The sequence below is a fragment of the Columba livia genome, chromosome 5, assembly GCF_036013475.1.
Source record: "Columba livia isolate bColLiv1 breed racing homer chromosome 5, bColLiv1.pat.W.v2, whole genome shotgun sequence".
In the NCBI taxonomy this organism is placed as follows: Eukaryota; Metazoa; Chordata; class Aves; order Columbiformes; family Columbidae; genus Columba; species Columba livia.
The window spans coordinates 54,373,631-54,393,035 of record NC_088606.1 but is presented as its reverse complement, the minus strand read 5'-3'; the positions used below and the strand labels follow the sequence as shown (position 1 = coordinate 54,393,035).

The window sequence follows — 19,405 nt, the reverse complement described above, 5'->3', positions numbered from 1 at the left end:
GAACATAAGTAATAAGGACTTGCAGAAAACTGGGAGAAAAATATTAATATGCATACATATAAACAATACAAGGAAAAATTAAAAAGTACATCTGTGCTATGGTGGTACTATTGATATCCATTAAGTTATTCCAGGAAAGATTACACTCTACCCTGCATGGAGATTTCTGTACAAAGGCAAGCCATTGCATTTTGTTGTTGGCCTCCCTTAGTCTTTTCTGTCCTAAATGACAAAAACAAACAACTGACACCAACAACCATTCCTAGTTTTCAGGTGTAAAAAAAACCTCCTGTTTGGTTATCTTTACTAAATTAAATGCCCCTGTGGGTGATGAAAGTGGATTCAAAACAGGTTTCTAGAGGCAAGAGATAGTGCTTCTCAAAAACCGAAGGAAAGGTGTTTAAAAGTCACACACATAAGAAAACACTGTTGTTTCACTTTCTTGTGTTGTTTCACATTCTTTTTTTTTTCCTGCTTTTATACACATAGGGGCAGAAACTTCAGATAGATGAACAGTTTCAGAACAGCACAGAAAATATCTGTAACTGTGTTAAGTATATCTGTGGTAAGTCAGAAAATAATTTAATTTTTAAAAATACCTTTTCAAGTGCTAAAGTTAATTAGGAATTACAAATCAGGTGTTCACTTTGGTCCTGAGGAGGAAAGAATTGACTGACATAATTCACAAATAGTGTAAGAAAAAGCAAGAAAACAGGACCCATCACTAAATATTTGGTTGATTAGGATCTGTCCTTGTATTTTGTTGGTTCCTGCAGCAGGAGGTCTGTGTAGGGAAATAGCAGACAGAGTTTTGGGAGAGTTGGGTGGTGTGGACTAAGCAGCCTGCACCTTGCTGAGCTGGAGTAAGGACCCCAGCAAGAAATGAAACCACTCAATGTCCATGTGAAGAAAAGTCCCACTAACCCATTATGGGACTACTCAGAGGCTGGTAGACATGCTTCTGTGCTCTACAAGATTAAGGATAGCATTCAGCACCATGCAAATTCATCTTAGAGCATGCCCAGTAGCATCTGGGAAAACTCAGGAAAAAATAATTCCTGTGGGGCACCCAGTTGGCCGACAGAGTGGGGATTGTGCTTGCCTAGATTTCTACAACAAAGATGTATACTTCTGAGCCCCCTGTGCCATCAGTAATCAGTGGGCAGAAATAGACATTTCTTGGGAACATTTCCTATCCTGAAGTAGACTTATAAAACAAATTTGCTGAAAAAGCCTGCACTGTCATTTTTTTGGTGCAGCTAGTAGAATATTGTATATTTATTTAAATTTCCTTCATGTTATATTTGAAATAATTTGGCAATTGTATTGAAGCATTAGACAACTATTAACTGTTTAAAATCTGACCCATAATTCTTAAAGAGGTAGAGTAGCTTTTTTCATTCCTGTTTTACTCTTTGAAACATTCTTTAACAGAGTCTTGATACCAAGCTGACTATCATGGCCATGCTTTTTATTTTTTGTGTTTTCTTGTAGTGAGAGACAAAGTTTGCCTGAGTAATGAGAGAGGTGTTCTGCGTCCTGGACAGACAATTGTGGAACACAGTGCAGATGGCATTTGCCATGTTTCTTATTGTACAAATGTGATTGATCCCTCCACTAAATATTACCGAATAAACACGTCTTCAATAGACTGTGCTGTCAAGTGCAAAGCTGTAAGAAATTCACTATTTTAGATGTGTACATTGTGACTGGTGGTCTTAACTGCATTTTGTTAAGTAGATTACAGTCATATGAACAAGATCACAGTATCACAGTATGTTTGAGATTGGAAGGGGCCTCAAAAGATCACGTAGTCCAATCCCCCTGCTGGAGCAGGAACGCCTAGGTGAGGTCGCACAGGAACATGTCCAGGCGGGTTTTGAATGTCTCCAGAGAAGGAGACTCCACAACCCCCCTGGGCAGCCTGTTCCAGTGTCTGTCACCCTCACTGAGAAGAAGTTTTTTCTCAAATTTAAGTGTAACCTCTTGTGTTCCAGCTTGATCCCATTACCCCTTGTCCTATCATTGTTTGCCACCGAGAAGAGCCTGGCTCCATACTCGTGGCACTCACCCTTTATATATTTATAAACATTAATAAGGTCACCCCTCAGTCTCCTCTTCTTCAAACTAAAGAGACCCAGCTCCCTCAGCCTTTCTTCATAAGATGGAAAGAGTAACACTGACATCTCCCTCTAATGATGTGCTACCACACTTCTGATACAAGTTTACAGAAGTCTCACTCCCTTCACTGTTTTCTCCCCTGTGTAAACCTTCTCCAAACTAATGTATATTGCATACTGCCACCTTGCATCCCTGCGTGACTTTAACTGCATTATGTGCAAACTGGTACAAATTCCTGGCAGACATTAGCACAAAAAGAATTGGGAAGATAATAACTATAAATAGAAGAATAATTCTAACTGTGGTGAAAACAGCTTTATAAAAGAAGGAAATGATACCTTATATTTTTACCAAGTATGGTACCTTACCATGGGAATATTATATAGATCAATTTTTATAATTATGTACTTACTTGATGTCTAATGCATAAAAAGTCAAAATCAAAATTTCAGTGGTTCCTGAAGATCATAGAACCATAGAATCATTTTGGTTGGAAGAGACCCTCAGGATTATCAAATCCAACCACAACCTAACTCTGGCACTAAACCATGTCCCTAAGAACCTCGTCTAAATGCCTTTTAAACACCTCCAGGGATGGTGACTCTACCACTTCCCCAGGCAGCCTGTTCCAATGCCTGACAACCCTTTCTGGGAAGAAATTTTTCCTAATGTCCAATCTAAACCTCCCCTGCTGCATCATAAGGCCATTTCCTCTTGTCCTATCGCTTGTTACTTGGGAGAAGAGACCAACACCCTCCATGCTACAACCTCCTTTCAGGTAGTTGTAGACAGCGACAAGGTCTGCCCTCAGCCTCCTTATCTCCAGGCTGAACAGCCCCAGTTCCCTCAGCCACTGCTCATCAGACTTGTGTTCCAGGCCCCTCATCAGCTTCATCACCATCTTCTGAACTCTGTCACATTTGAAAATGGTTGAAAGACCAGTTCATTCTCTTGGAGTTGGAACTTCTCCCCACTTACTTCAATGAAGAAAAAAAGTATTTTATAAAAGCTTAATGAATGTACAGTGTGTACACATGTAAGCCATGTGGTTTTGAAAGTTATTTAAAAGCTGTACCTAAAATCATATTCCTGAAAAAAAAATCTGCTTATTACAGTAGTAAAATGTCAAGCTGCAAGATGGTCTCATACAAGGAATATTCTATTTGGTTTTGGCAGAACCAAGTCTATCAGCCTCCAAAGGATTTAACAACTTGCTGTGGAAGCTGCAAGAACTTGTCTTGTCTCCACACTTTCAGCAATGGCACAGTTTCCAATTTTAAGGTATGTTTTTACATCTAATTCCCTCAAAATATCTATAAGTAAACAAAAAAAATTGAGATACTGTACACACTTGGCCATATAAAATGTGCAAAGAGCAGATTTATTTGGCCGAATACTAGGAACAGTTTTGCATGTACACAAAATTAATTTATTGTAGAGTAAATCATATAGCTGTCTACAAAGATTAAGGCATTTTGATGTATCAGAGAATTATTGTCAACTTGACTATTTTAGAACCTGCTTAACATTCTATATTTAGTGGACGTTTAAGTTCTGTAGTTAAACAGAACTTTAACATGCATCCAAATTATATTTTGCTGTAAGTATTACTTTTGATTCAGACAAGATCACTTTCAATGGAATTCTGTTATAAATACTTATAGTACTGTTTTTGCTGAGTAAAGGTTCTGGTTTACAATTTTAAACAGCCCGGTACTGTTTGGATTTCGAACTGCATCAGATATGAATGCACTAACACAGCAATAGGACCAGTTCTGGTTTCTTCTTCAGTTGGCTGCCCGCCCTTCAATGAAACTGAATGTGTGAAGGTCAGTGTTAATACATTTTTTTCATTCCAGCTGTGATTCATGTTTGCACGAAAAGACTAACACTTACAAAAGATGTTTTTACCTCAAGAAGGGAAAAATTATGAATTCTTGCATCGTTTGCATTTTGCTCAGACATTTGAAGGTGCAAAGCTCTAACTATACACATATAGTGTGCCACCTCACTCCTGGAGAAACCTCTTAGTCTTAGAATTGATGTATTTCTAATAGAGGCTTGTAATGTCAAACTAGTCCTCGCACAGCTGCCTGAACTTGGATGCTTTTCTGGGCTGGACTTCTTTCTAGCTGATTTTCTGCATATAGCAATTTGATTCATCACAGTGGTCAAAAACACTGAAGAAAATTAAAGATTGTCTGAATATCAGTAAAACATTTCTACACTGAGACAGGAGGTTTTGTGGACAAATTTTCCTGGAGAAGCCAAAGCTCTATTTGAATTTGCAAAATGAGATTAGGGATACTTTCCTTAATTAATGATGGTACACAAGCAAGGAACTGGCCTAAAGGAGCTGGGTGGCTGTAGTTCTTCCTCGCAGATAAGAATGTATTAATTCTTCAGAGAGAGTCTCAGTTTCACAGCTGGTGAAAGGCCTTTTGCTGTTCCAGGCAAACTAAAAATGTTAAGGCACAGAGATAGATTATCATGGCTTGAGATACTGAGGTGGACATCAAAAATTGAACTCTCCTTCAAGATAATCCTGAGAGAGCTTTGCAACAAGCCACAGCTCTTCTTCCCACTGTGCTCTGGGGAACGCTTCATTTCATGCTACAGCACTGCAGACAGACATGGTCTCCATTATGGGGACCAAGTGGCTTCTCATTTAGATGAGACTTCTTCCTGCTTTGATTTCACAATCAATTTTTTGTGACTGTCAGTATGGCTTCTACAAGAAGTCAGGGATTTACTCTAAGTAACAGATAATGGAGTCGGTCTAAACACAGCTGTACCCTCTCCAAACCTGGCTTTTTGATAGCAGGTGATGTATAGTGGCATTCAGTGACAGCCGCTTAGTACTCACTGGTGTTACAACAGTCAAGTTAGATCATTTACATCCAAGCCTTCATCCATTCACCAGAGTGCTGCTTTTGCCTGAATAACACTGCAGAGCTTTATCTGGAAGATATTTCTAGTAGTGCAGATATATGGGTATAGTAGTGCAGATATGTGAGAATGAATGATCGGAAAAAAATCAATATTTTTCCTCCGTTTCTCTCTTGGCCAGGTTGGAGGCTATGTTGTACCATTCTTGGAAGGATGCTGCAAAACCTGTAAGTGATTAATGACACTTGCAGCCTCACAAGTCTGTCTGATTTGTTCTTTCCTTAGAAATAAGGTTGATTGTTTCCTGCATGAAAGCTTGATGCACTGATCTTGAAAGGCTGTGCTATTCCCAGTTTCACTCATGCTTAAATCAGAATGAAGTAGTTTAACATTGAAGGGGTTGCTCCACTGATAGTGACTGTGGCTGACCAAGTCACTAAAATTGCTACCTTGAGTATTTTGTAGTTCTCATGTAAAACTCCTCAAAATATTGGTTACTGCATTTAGTATAATAAAAGGTACTGTGTTTCAAAAGGCACCTTAAAACATGCTTTGTCTACATTCATATCTTCATATTTGGTAAACATGAAGACTGATCTATGCAGTTTTTAAGTTAATGCAGTAAATATTTAACTGATTTTAATATAGTCTTGGATTCCATTAATAGACATAATTTAGAAGCATTCAGGCAACATCTTTAAAAATAAATTAAAATTTAAAAATTGCCCATTACTTGATTACCAAGATAAGTTTTAACATCTAAGAGAGCTAATAAAGTTTATCTGGAAAAAAATCATTATCTACAGAATAGGTTCCAAATATGTTAATTCTTAATATAAATCAGTGGCCGAGTACTTTTTTTTTCTTAGCACAATGGTACATAGCTGAAACATTTTGGCTGATTTTGTAAGAATTTAGCCGGAATCAGACACCTAACCAGAAGACTCTAAGCTCAAATACTTGGAGTTGACAATGTTATATGCAATTGAAAAGGAGATTTTATACTGGGCAGTATCAGATTATCTTTAAAAAGGTGGAAAAATCTCACTTCATTTGCGCAAGTGGCTGGAATAGCGATCTAAAAGCTGAAGGTGGTAGCAGATACAGTGTGGGAGAGAGCTGGAGAAAAATGCAGCTATTTCCTGCTGGGTGGGATGGGACTTGAACAATCATGATGACCAGACAAGGTACCACATGCACAGTTACTGCACTGAGTTATATGTGGCCAAGTGGGAGGTACTTTTCAGTGTTATTCATTATGTATTGCATTTTGTAGTACATAGGTTATTGAAATGGGAAGATTTATCTGCTTTTATCCAGTGCCTGATCACTGTAAGGGAATGGTAACATCTCTTCACATTTTTTCGTTCTGATGGACCTGTGTTTGTCGTAGCTCGGAAGCCAGTCCACCATAGTTTGAGATTAGTTTTTGATTATCTGATACTACCCTTCGGTGCCTTAGCAGCCATCTAAGACAGCTTCTGAACAAACAATTTATTAAGACCGTTGAAAATCCATTAAGCTTTAAAATCCATTAAGCTACTTTTCAGCAACGCAGAAGATCTTGCTACTATACTTAGATCATAATCACACTCCTAAATAAAGACGAAAGTGTAAGTTGTTAATCTGGAGCATGCATTGCAACGCAAAACTAAACCCTTGAAAAATCCAGTGATTTCAGAGTTGCATTTACCAAGTAGATTCATACTGTTTTGATTTCACACCTCTTTATAGACAACACAGTACCTCTATGAATTCTGTAGTTCATTCTGACTCCAAACAAATTTGGCATGAGAGCTGTTAGTCAATTGTAATTGTGTGAGTTTTCTGAGAAGGGTTTTCAGGTTGTTTTCTTTTGAAGTCTTACCATTAGAAACCATTGTGATTTTTTCCTTTCAGTTTTAATTGGTTATTTGAAAATTAAGTCCCAGGAGTTCCATCAAAACCTAGAGGGTTTTTACGAATGTGGCTCAGAGGAAATCAGACTATGTCTTTCTTGTAGCCCTAAAGGACAACTTAAATTTAGGGTACCAGATTGTCTTAGTTATACCAGTGTAGATCAGATTCTTCCTAGTTTTGATATTAGGCTTAGCAATGTAAGTAATACCTGGACAGGGTCCTAAGCTGCTGGCTGCTTGAGCAGAGAGGTTGGACCAAATGACCTCCAGAGGTCCCTTCCAGCCTCAGCCATTCTCTGATCCTGTAATATAAAGACATGTAAAAGTTGAATTCTTTTCTCAAATATGCCGAAGTCTAATGACTCCAGAATGTAACGTAATCTGATCAATATATAATATTCTTACCAGGTTCTACAGTGTCAGTGTTCCTCCCATTCCCTGTTAGCACAGTCACTCCTACAGCCTATGCTAGCTGTTACACAGGTACATTTTCCTTAAAATAAGTAGGACCAACCCAAACAGCATCATTGTTGATTTCCAACAATGTACTCCCTGATAGAAGCATCAGGCCTCACGCTCCCCAATTACGCCAAAAGCTGCAGTGTAGTGTAACTGCTCACGGTTCAAAGTGGCTCACATTTCGGTTGTGGTTTGGTTTTCATTTTGCACTGTGTGGGCAGTGCATTGTTGTTAGCCAACAATGTACTGTTGGTAGTAAGTACTTGCATAGTCTTTAGCTTGCTGCATGTGTAAAATTGCTGTGTTTAAATATGTAAGCTAATTCCATTGTGTTTATAGTGCTGCAGAACATAGAGACTAACAGCTTTGCTTGTTAAAGCTTACTATGTAAACGTTTTTGCAGATGATGTGTTGTATAGTTTTGCTTCCAGTGGCATACTCAGTAGAAGCAGGTTATTCCTTTCCCATCCATATTTAGAACAGTATACTGAAAATAGCAAGCCTGCATTTACTTCATGAAAATTGGAGATTATCTTTGCTCTTTTTATTAGAGCATGATAATTTTTTGAATTGTAACATGGTATGAATGCAATTGTTTTGGCATTTACTTTGTGAAAACTTCTCTCTGTATTTCTGTAAGAGAAATGATGTTGCCTGTAATTTTCTGTATCACTGAGTGATGCATCCTTCAGTAAATTACACTCATGTACTACACTGAAATCTATATTACTCTTTTCATATTGACATCACTTTAAATGACAAGGTTGTTGTAAGTCAACCCAAAAACAAAGCAAGGATTTTTAACCATACTGACTGTAAAAAAGAATCTCACTATAACATGACATGTATAAGATGCTTATGTATTTTGTAAGGTTGTTCATGGAAAAGTGTATTACATTGCAGAGCTTATTAAAAGCCGCTGGACATTAAAGTACATGCATGGAAATACATTATATATGAGATATAATGTACTTTCACTATAGCCTGGATGAAGTCACATCTACAGCTGCACTAAATTCTCTATCCTACACACCATGGATAATGTAAAAGAAGAAAGGACATGAATAGGACTATGAGAAACATGAAATAATGGTGAGTTTTTTATTTTCAAAAACAATTTATTTTTTCTTCATTTCTTAATTTACTTTTTCTATAAGCAAATGTAATTCAATGGTAGTCAAGCAATAGCCAGCCATTTCCAATTGTAGATTTTTATTTGCTTCCAAGAAATTTAGTTGCTGTGCTTTCTTTCATATTCCAGAAACCTGTGTTATGTCTAGAAACAGTAGCAGGCTTTTGTGTTTAAAAAAAATGCAAACCAGCAAAAAACAACAACAAAACACAAACAAAAAGAAAAAAATAGCCCCAACAGAAACAAAAAAATTCTTCTCTTTAAGAAGTAGTATTGACATTTATTAGAGCAGGGAATTGGACATTGCACAGGAAGATACAATAAACCTCTGTCACAGTTCAGTATTAGGTATTGGTCAAATGAGTTAGTCTTTCATGGCCCTTGCTTTTCTGGAGCTAAGGGTATTCACCTTGTGTCAACATCTTTGGATTTCTTGACTGAAAGAAAATGCAGCTCTGTAAGTGGAGAGTCACGTGGGACTGCGTAAAAACTGCTGTTGAACTGTGAAAGCCGTTATAATGGAATGGACTGTTCATTTCTCTTGCAGATCTGCAATGTGATCTGGCTCCTTCAGCACAGAGAGGATCATGGTCAGAAGATTCTGTGCTTTCTGGTCTCTAACATCTGAACTTTATACTGAACTTCTTTGCTTCTCATTGAATGTTCAGGATTGCTGTCTTAAATTTAACTCATTTCATTTTGCCATCTTTATATCATCCATGTACTTTTTACATACTTCTGTGAGAAAATTTGTGTAAATAATGCTAATGAAAATGTAAATTAAAAATATTGTTTATTTACTGGTGGATATTTTCTCATTTAATAAAAATGTACAGAAATGTATAGTCCCCTGAATCCTTATTCTTCATCAGATTCTACTGTTCTAAACTTTGTTTACACCACTGGAATGCAAATGCTGCTATCAAAGTTTGTTACAGTTATTTCATAGGTAATTCATTTTATGCATTATTAACAAGCCTTATGACAAGAGTGGATGACCAGTTTTAAAATAAATTTTAAAAGACAGTGGATTTACTCTTAAAAGGCTTCTGAATGAAGAATAGTCCTTTTATAACAATCATTGAAGATATAATGAGACAGATACTTTAATCCATGAAGCACAGAATAGTTTTTAAAGCAATACAATGTAATAGCTAGTGTCACTTTGCCAAAGTTTGGTATGTGCAGTGATGTATTGGGTATTTTCTACTTTGTGTCTCTTGACCCCAGAAAACATTCAGGAATGTTCTTGTCTCTGAAATTTTTAGGATTTTGAGCTGATATTTTTCAATCAATTCCCATTTTGCAGGTAAGGAAGATGGAAAATTCTGTAAAAAGGTGACTGTTAGGATGACTATCCGCAAGAATGACTGCAGGAGTAACACACCAGTGAGTAAATATCACAATTTCTTTTAATAGAAGGAAAATAATACAAGAAATAAAAGGAAGGAAGAAGGAGAACACAAATTCCACAGGGCTATTGTCTGCATCTCTCACAGACCGAGGTTTCTGTGCTTTGTAGAGCTGTTGTAATGTTTCCTTACATTCTCATTCTCAAATAATAAGAAAAAAGGGGATGTGACTTCTGCTTTTGTATGCATTTAGGCACATGCTGATTTAGTGCAAATCCAAAATCTCAGTTCACCCTATAATACAATTATTATATGCAAATTAACTTTGATATAACTGAATCTTGCCAGTGATGTGCTACTGTAAAAACGGCTACAGATATGTTTAATTTTCCATCTGTCTAGGGAAAGTATTTAAATGCCAGCTTCATGAAGAAAGGAATCTTGGGTCGTGAAGGGTTTTTTTTAGACCGCAGCATGAGCGTACTGTGAAATGCGTAGGAAGAATGAGGCCCTATCTGCGTGTCTGCTGAAGGATTTACTGCAGGAGGACACCACCAGTGTCCTGCTGAGCAGCCAGGCAGCGGGAGCAGCAGCAAGCGTGCAGACAGACGTCTCGTGTGAGATGTGTAAGAGTGCCTGGAAAAGCTGTAATAAAAGCGTACAGGGAAACAGCTGTAACCTCTAAAATGACTCTGAGAGTACATTTTGCAGAGTAAACTGTTGAGCAGCCAGGAAATTTAGTCTCAGTGTCTCATTGAACAGAAATGCAACTCCTGACTATTAAACTTGAAAAAATTATCAGTTTATATGACTGTTTCTGTTACAGTCTCTATTACAGTTTTGCTATAATTAGTAATAATTCCCCTTGGCTTTCCAAAAGATCGATTCCTTGTATTCCTCTTTACCAATTCCTGTACAGCAACACTACATCAGTGTATCACTGAAACTAATACTGTAGGAAGTTGTGGACAGAACATTTGGTGCTATGTTCAAGCCAAGTTTGTTAAAAATACTTTAAAATGCAAAACTGAAATTGTTTCTTGGTTTCTGATAACAGACAAAATCTGCTGTTACTGAAAATGACAGGAAAGTCATCATTAATCTCTGTAAGATAAAAATTGAGGCCTCCCTGCGCAACATACTTTGGGGTTTATTACTCAGATATAGTGGGATTTTATAAGGGACTAGAGGAAATGTCTCCAAATCTTTGGTTGCTTTGCCATTGGATTTGGGTGCCTGATATCTTTGGACATCCTTGAGAACTCCTAACTTTATTTCCTAGCTGCTTCAATTTGCTGATGATTCTGCATGTTCGTTACCAGGTGAATATTGTTTCATGTGATGGAAAGTGCCCTTCTGCAAGCATTTACAACTACAACATCAACACATACGCAAGATTCTGCAAATGCTGCAGGGAGCTCGGACTACAGAGACGAACTGTGCAATTGTATTGTGCCAGTAATTCAACCTGGGTCAGCTATTCAGTCCAAGAGCCTACAGATTGTTCTTGCCAATGGTCTTAAAAAAAACCTAGAAGGAAAGAAAACAACAAGCCCAGCTATTCCCAGCATAATTTGAATAGTTTCACTATTAAAAATGAAACACCTGGTCAACTGAATTTTAGCAGGTTAATGCTAAAAGGTAGAAGAATAAAAATATTTTGAGGGTCTTTGAAATTTCTGAAGAATAGCTTTGCATTGTTTGTATTGTGGTTTGTCTTCATGTTCATCCACAGGGATTGTTTTAAGAGTTCTTGCAATAGCTGCCAACTTAAAAGGTGAAGAGATTTACATTAGAGAAACCACAAGAGAAAGAACACCATCTATTTTGTTCTGGAAGGCTGGCCCACTCTTTTTCAGGCACACATTCCTGTTTTATATCATCGACTAGTTTACCTGGCAGCAGTTCATTATTTTGAATGCATTGCAATTGTGCAAATACATTCAATATCTATTAAGAAAAAATGTTTGGACAACATGAGAAGAATTTTCAGCTTAAATCATATTCTTATTGCGAAATAGAGCATGTATGAGAAATTGTTTGTTTGTTTTTAATCAGGGAAACATTGTCAATACTAATAACTGTATGTAATATTCCCTGGTAATAGTTTCAGTTTTTATAGTGTATTTCATATTGTAGTGAAAAGCATTACGGCAAACATGTAATGTATGGAACAGATAGAGTGTTTTAGGCTATCTAGATGAGACTTTAGTAGTTTATCTTTCTGCTAAGTAATATGATGTAAACTGAAAATACACAGATTTAACAATTGCAAAACATTTTACATTCCTATATACAGGTAATACCTGAAATGAAAACATTCAGCTCATGAAATGCACCATACTTAAACTGTTTCTTTAGAAGAATGAACTTTCTTTAGCAGTAATTTTAAAGATGTGCAAATTCATTAGGAAAAAGAAAACCAGGATTATGTATTTGTCTAAAAGAAAAACAAAGTTGAAAATCATTGTCACTGGTATAGCAGTATGTGACTTCTTATGGCAAGTGTTTGATATGGAAAATGTACAATTGTAAGGTTTGAAATTTCAAAAGCAATTTTGCTTATGAACTTGAACATCTAACATTTTGTTGTAACAAGCTAGGTTTTTTTTTCTTCTCTAAGCTAACGTTGCTGTTCTGTTCTTTTCCACCAAATGCCAAGATTCAGCAAAAATTCAGTAGCTTTGATTTTGTAGATTAAAGTTGTAGATAGGATCTCAAGTGTATCACTATGTGCTATAATAGAAGACTGATCTCAGCATAACTTCTTAAAAAGCTGCTAATCGGCAGTTAATCCAAAGAAAAATGTGTGGTTAAAATCAATCATGTGAACATTTTTGATATTAATTTTGTATACTGTACATTTCATTCTTACAATATCTAATAAATAACAGGAAGTCTTATTTTGTTACAAGTAATTTTGCTATCATTGTTAAAGATTACTATCATTGTGTTTACTAGTTTATTTTTCAGCAGTGCACATGGTTAATTTTAGGGTTTGCTGCTATCACTGGTACTCATGATCTAACACTGCAGCAAGGAAGACCTGCATGTGGATTTTTTAAAATCTTTGGAATCTGAATCCTTTTCTGATTCCATCTCAGTTCACTTTCATCCTCTGAAATGCAAAATTCCACTATGCCATTTTATTAAAAAAAAAACAAACTGAAAAATGGTTGTGTATCAAAGTATGCCAATACATTTCTGACGCTGTCAGGCTGTTTGTTCTGGAAAAAAAAGGGAAAAAAAGGAGGGTAGATTTCTGCATATTTCCTTTCCACAGCATTTCCCTAAACTGTCCCTTGGCATTGACTGCAATGAGTAGACTGTTTTGAGTTAAGTATAGGCATTTTGTTATAGTTGTGTGGTGATGATTATACTTTTAGGGCCAGGTGAGTCATTAAGATCTAGCTATAATAATATGTGCAGTCACTACGCATTTTGTAAGACATGTTCCTTGTTCAAAGACATCTTCTAAGGAGTGAGAAAGGACAGAGCTTGGGAGGAGTGCATCCTTTGGAAAACAAGTCCTTGAACCCAAGTGCCTAATATTGAAGCTTTGGCATTTTCAAAGGTGAAGTTCAGCTTCCCTCAGTACCAGCTGGCAGATGCCACCCTAGAGGGTAGGAATTAAAACAAAGAACTTTGGCTCTCAAGCAAGATGGTATTTGCTGTGAAGTGCCAACCACCAACATGAGGGACAGATCAGTGCAAGGATCCTCTTGCCACTCACGCTAATGGCAAAGTGTTCATTGCTTCCAGGAGCTCAGGGCCGCTCCTGTGAAAACCAGTCAAGATCCAAACTTTCAACTCGTGCTTGAAGAGCAACTGAACACTGGCAGCGAGAGTAGAAAGAGGACTGTAGTGTATCCAGTAACTGTAATCAAACACTGCTACTGCTTCTACTTCAGGAGTAAAATAATAAACATCACAAGTACCTACTTGTGATGTTGTAAATATTAGGCTTATGCTTGGAGAAACAAGGAGAAAGATCCCAACTGCCTATGCTTTGACAGGGAAGCTACTTTTATCCCTGCCTCCATGTTAAGTTCTTTCACAGATGCTTAGCCTGTCTGTGGTTAGTTCAAAGCAATCCAGGGCCCTTACAGTGTGTTTATCTTATCCAGTGTGTGACAAAGCAGCAGATTTTGCCTAATTTGTACTTCCACTTCTTCAGAAACTAAAGGGACCTCAGCAAGATGTGGGTTTCATCAAACTCTCCCATGCAGGAGGTGTTTGGATTGTAACAAAATCCAAGTCCTAAAGCAACTTTCTTTTTACTAAGAAGTTGATTTTGCTTGATTATACAGGTGTAATATGAAGGGTATACAGCACTGAAGCTATGCTCTTTAGAATACATGCATTTTACTGTCACAATTTTCTGTCTTTATTATTCTCAAAGGCACATGTGCACTTGGAGCTAATGAAATACTGGAGCCTTTATGTAAGTTCCTAAAGCAAAAAAGTTAAATCCTGTTTTCAGCACATAAACTAAGTTGCTGGAGGGAAACTCATGTTCTAAAAGCGTTGCTGCCACAACGTGCTCTGTTGTCACGGTTGTTCCTGTTGCGGCAATGCTGCCTGTCCTGCAGATACTGGGCAGTCTTCTGGAGAACCACCTCAGCTGGGTGACTTCTGGGGCAGCGATGGGCATGAAGGCCAGAGCAGAGGGACTTTGCTTCCTCACAAACAGGGAGATGGGGCTGGAAGAAACACCTGCACTGCTGTCATGCACCAGCTGCTCTGCCAGAGGCAGCCTGAAGGGGTTAAGGAGAGGCCTCCTCTTCTCCCTCCAGCTAAAAAGCCAATTTGCACCAGCTGGACCCTGTTTCTGGGGACAACAGATTGGGAGATGGTGGTGCTGGGCTGGGTGTTCGGGGATAAGAGCAGTGTGGAAGGGGTGGTGGGGGTGTGTGATGTGTGTTCTTTTTCCTGAATGAGCCTGTTACTTTAGAAGAGAGGACTGGCCTGCTGATATGGGGTCTGTGGGCTGTAAAACAAGGGACAGGAGGTGAGTGGCCTTACGAGGTCTTTGTTCTTTCCCTTATGTCTATCTTGATGTGGGTGTGAGAAAAATTTGAAAAGGTAGGCTTTTCTTCTGTAACAGCTGACTTCCAGGTGGGGAAAGCAGCAAATAAATACATTAAAAAGCTGGTGGTGTTGGAAGCCTTTGTGTTTGTACAACCATGTTGAATTAGCTCCTCAGGCTCTGCGGGGGGTGGTGGCTCTTGGCTGGAGAGCACACCTGCCTCGCTTCTGTAAATCTGAAACTGTGGTGATTGTTGGGGCAAAACAGCTACTAATGCCCGCTACTTTTTTGTCATTTGTTGGTGTCAAGGCTGTCTGCAGAAATGGACTTCTAGAGGCTGATTAACATAGATCAAACTCAGAATTGGTACTTAGGTGATTCCTGCAAACAAATGAATGCTCTTGGAGTTCCTCTGGCAGACATCTTGTGACTGCTGCTCTGCAGGGCTGGGCGCGTTGTGAAGTTCTTTATCTTCAATAAAGATACCAAATCCAAATTTTGAAAGCTTCTCTACTCAGAAGGTAGGTGAGAGACTAAGTAAGGTGGGGGGTGGGGGGGGGCAGGCAAAGGGGACAAAATATGTATATAATAATAGTGGGCAGGAATAGTTTTATTCTTGATCTCTAACATCACAGTGAATAAGTGTTTGTTTGTTTTGTTTAATATGAATGAAAATGCTGTGGGAGTGAAACCCTGACAACGTTCTTGAAACTGAGGCCTGTTACACTTGTTCACAAGTCTCAAAACTTTACTCCACCCCTGTGGGTCTCACATGTGTTTGGATATGTGGAGATTCTCCACAAAAGTGAGTCCTAATGTAGGTACAGAAACATGATAGGCATGTATCTTGTTAAAACTACGTTTTTAAAATATTTTCAATCCTGGATTGTTTTCCATCTTTGAATAAAATATTTAGTGATTTGAGTATGGAAACATTGCTTGTTTGTCATGGTGCTGATTGCTTGTTGTTACCTCCTTTAAAAGACACTTTACTCACATTACCTTGAGTAAGCTTGCCCAGCCATGATTCACAGGAAAATATAAATGATTTGGCAGCTGGAGCCTTGAGTATGATGGATATTGACCATTAAGAAAGGCCTTTAAAAAGAAATATAATTATATCAATTGTGCTATCTAAACTCTCAGTGTCTGGGTTATTATTACATGATCTGGTCTCAGGATAACAGCCTCTTGAGTAATGCTTCCTCTAATTAGCAATAGTGCTGCCTGGTGGTTTGGTAAGTAAATCTGAAATATTCGCATCTGTTGGTTTAGAGTTTAATGCAAACTATTAGTCACAAGTTAAATAACTTGCATCTCCTCAGATGGCTTCTCAAGTATGCAGTCCATGAAGTCAGACCAAATAATTTTTAAAATTTTGTCCTCACTCTTATCTCTGCCCAAGCAATCAGTTTTCCTCTCAGTGCAAGTGGCTAGCCATGGGTAATTAAAATGTGGCCACAGCTGCTGTGCAGGTGGTGGTTTTTTGGTTGTTTTTTTTGAAATCCCCTCTCATTGTGATGAAGACATCTAACCTCTTTAGAAATAGCACCTGACAGACTGCCATCCTCTCAGATCTGCTTTCTGTATGGACTTTTGGTAAAGGCTTTGATTGTGTCAGCTCACTTCAGCTGTTTAAAACATAGATATCTGAATTAACCTGAGTATCCGGGCTCCATCCATCACTGAAGAAAGAGAGGTGCATCCAAAGAGTGACTCATCCCATCCTAAAATAAGATTGATGTGATGAATCATCCTTCAGATGTATCATCTTTCCTTTGCAATGTAGAGAGAAGCTGGATGGCAAGATGTCAATAGGCACCTCATTTTTAGGTTGTTAAAATTAGTTGGAATGAAATTCGCCCTTAAAGGTTAAAGTTATCTTGACAGGCTCAAAAGTTAGCCACTCTGATGGTGTGTATGGCATATTTTATCCAATCTCTTGATATGAGGTGATGAATGGTAATATTTGATTTGCATTAAGCTGAATGTAATGTAATGTACTTGGTCCTGTACAGTTTTTTCTATATGTCTTAAAGTATGCTTACTTCATATGACAGCTATACCCAAACTATCCCTGTATCTCTAGAGCTGAAGAAAGATGTCGTCATCAGCCAAATCTTCAAGACAGAAAAGCGCAGCTAAATTTGAAAAATGTGACGTGTTTATTGCCATGATGAGGTGTTCTATTAGCTGGAAAGGATCTATAAGGTGAGCGGATTTTAAAGTACTTCTGTTTTATAGACCTTTTATTGTGTAGGTGTTGGCTTGATTCTTGTGGGCGATTTGTGATGTTGCTTTTTAAGCTTTTGGTTTCCAAGATCTTTAAGGTAATGCAATTTTTCAGCAAGTTCTGAAACCCACCTGTGAAACATCTCTGCACTTTAGCTATTTAGAGTGTCTGGAGTGGAGTTTGAGGCAGCAGAGAGGCTTTTCTATATACAGGCCTTTGCTGACTGCTTGGTGTTCTGTGGTAGGTTTTTTTGTTTTATTTTGGTTTTGTTTTATTGATTTATTTAATACGATAGCCCAGGAGCAGATTCTGACCTCAGGTACACACTTGAAAGGAACATTAGGTTGTTTTGGTTTGTTTTTGTTTTTCCTGAAGACTGATGTTAGTTCATGAATTGAATATATGAATATATTGTCCAATATGTGGCTTGTGTAGTAGAAGATTGGAAAGAAAAAGAAATATAGCAGAGCACTTTAATAGAATTTCTTTTTGATTAATAATGCAGAAGTCTGATCTTAAGCATGGAATATCAAAGGCACAATATCTGAAGTAACGCCTAAATGTCAAAAGCATGCCTGTTCTTGATCTCTGTTCTTAATCCCCAAACTGTCTTTTCTGAACCATATTCCCTAGTGAGCCCTATGTTGATGTTTTATTTTACTAAATAGGGAAAAAAAAAACTGAGGAGGATCCACTGAGATAATGGCATCAAAGTGCCTAATAGGCCTGATGTCTAATCTGGCTGTATGCAGTGTGGTATCCTTTGATTTCAAGACAGGAGCATCACTAATAATGTGCTCTTCCATTTCCTATCAGGAGAAGACAGCTGCTGGGTTTCCTTTCCCCTCCCATAAAAGAACCCCACCCTGCCTGAGCAAAACTATTTTGGTGTGTGGCAGAAGTTATCTGTATGATGGTTAATCCCTAAAGCAAAGCATTATTGTTAAATATTGCTGGAGTGATTAGAAGTTAACAGATAACCCAGGCAGCAGCCCATGAAGATCGTAAATTTGTATTGGTTGGGTTGCTTGTACCGGCCAGTGTTCTCTTTCCAACCTCTTGCTCTGGAGGAAACCGCAAAAAGGGGGAAGTTTTAGATTAGTGTTTTTGGAACAGAAAATGTAATCCAGAATTTTGCATGTGAAACTTATATGTTTAGGCAAATATGCCAACAGGCCGTCCAATAGTGTAATAGCAAGGTCTCCCATCTTGTACGAGTCATAAAGAAACTTTCAAAGATATTGCTCACAATTAAGTTCACAGGCCAGCTGGATGCTGTGAGGAAACACAAGGCTTCACAGGTGGCTTTCAGCTTATAGGAGAGGAATAGACCATGGCTGTTGGTACAACTTACTGTTTCATGTAGGTTCTCCATAACCTTCTTTAAGGCCATGTGGTGTGCAGGCAGCTTGAGCACTGGAAGCAGATTTTGCTGATGCAGGGTTTATGCTCAGTTTGGTAAATAGCTTCCCTGTGCTTGTTTCAGGCTCCACACCTGGAAATCCCCTTGGCCTCTCCCAGTGCTGTACCTGTAGGTAGTTGCTTAAAAGCATTTTTCCACTGCCAGTCTGACAGGATTGCAGTAGGACCCACCGGGGCAAGACTGACGCTGTGGAGAAGAGAAGCTCAAGTCACACTCCTGCTTATAATGCCAAGTGCTCTGTATGAAAACTTTTTAGGAGAAAACTGGGGCCTAACAATAAATAAATAAATGCCTATTGTATCTGCTTGGGATAACTCTTAAGTGGAAAAAAAACCCACAAAACCCACTGCTTTTGGTTGATATCCCTGTAATGTTATAGAATCATTTCAGTTGGAAGAGACCCTCAGGATCATCAAGTCCAACCATAACCTAACTCTGGCATTAACCATGTCCCTAAGAACCTCGTCTAAACGCCTTTTAAACACCTCCAGGGATGGTGACTCCACCACTTCCCTAGGCAGCCTGTCTCAATGTCTGACAACCCTTTCCTAATTTTTTCCTAGTGTCCAATCTAAACCTCCCCTCGTGCAACTTGAGGCCATTTCCTCTTGTCCTCTCACTTGTTACTTGGGAGAAGAGACCAACACCCTCCATGCTACAACCTCTTTTCAGGTAGTTGTAGACAGCGATAAGGTCTCCCCTCACCCTCCCTTTTTCCAAACTAAACAGCCCCAGTTCCCTCCACAGCTCTCCATAAGACTTGTGCTCCAGAACCTTCACCATCTTCATCACCCTCCTCTGCACTCTCTCTAGTACCTCAATGTTCTTATGATGAGGGGCCCAAAAATGAACAGAGTATTCCAGGAGGG

General features: G+C 38.3%; 1 protein-coding gene and 1 long non-coding RNA gene across 2 annotated transcripts in view; both read left to right on the top strand.

Annotated features, from left to right (window-relative positions):
- The window catches only part of OTOG (otogelin), a 110,186-nt gene extending 97,417 nt beyond the window's left edge, over positions 1-12,769 (top strand). Inside the window, exons 50-56 of the mRNA XM_021300048.2 lie at positions 490-565; positions 1,495-1,673; positions 3,298-3,402; positions 3,831-3,950; positions 5,192-5,237; positions 9,809-9,888; positions 11,174-12,769. Coding sequence (XP_021155723.2) covers positions 490-565; positions 1,495-1,673; positions 3,298-3,402; positions 3,831-3,950; positions 5,192-5,237; positions 9,809-9,888; positions 11,174-11,374 — 807 coding nt within the window. The 3' untranslated portion in view covers positions 11,375-12,769. The remainder of the gene's footprint in view (positions 1-489; positions 566-1,494; positions 1,674-3,297; positions 3,403-3,830; positions 3,951-5,191; positions 5,238-9,808; positions 9,889-11,173) is intronic.
- A 1,702-nt stretch (positions 12,770-14,471) lies between these two features.
- On the top strand, positions 14,472-18,829 carry LOC110365568 (uncharacterized). The gene is made up of 4 exons (XR_002425159.2): positions 14,472-14,862; positions 15,190-15,401; positions 16,970-17,091; positions 18,600-18,829. It is a non-coding gene; the product is annotated as an uncharacterized LOC110365568 (long non-coding RNA).
- Positions 18,830-19,405: the final 576 nt, after the last annotated feature.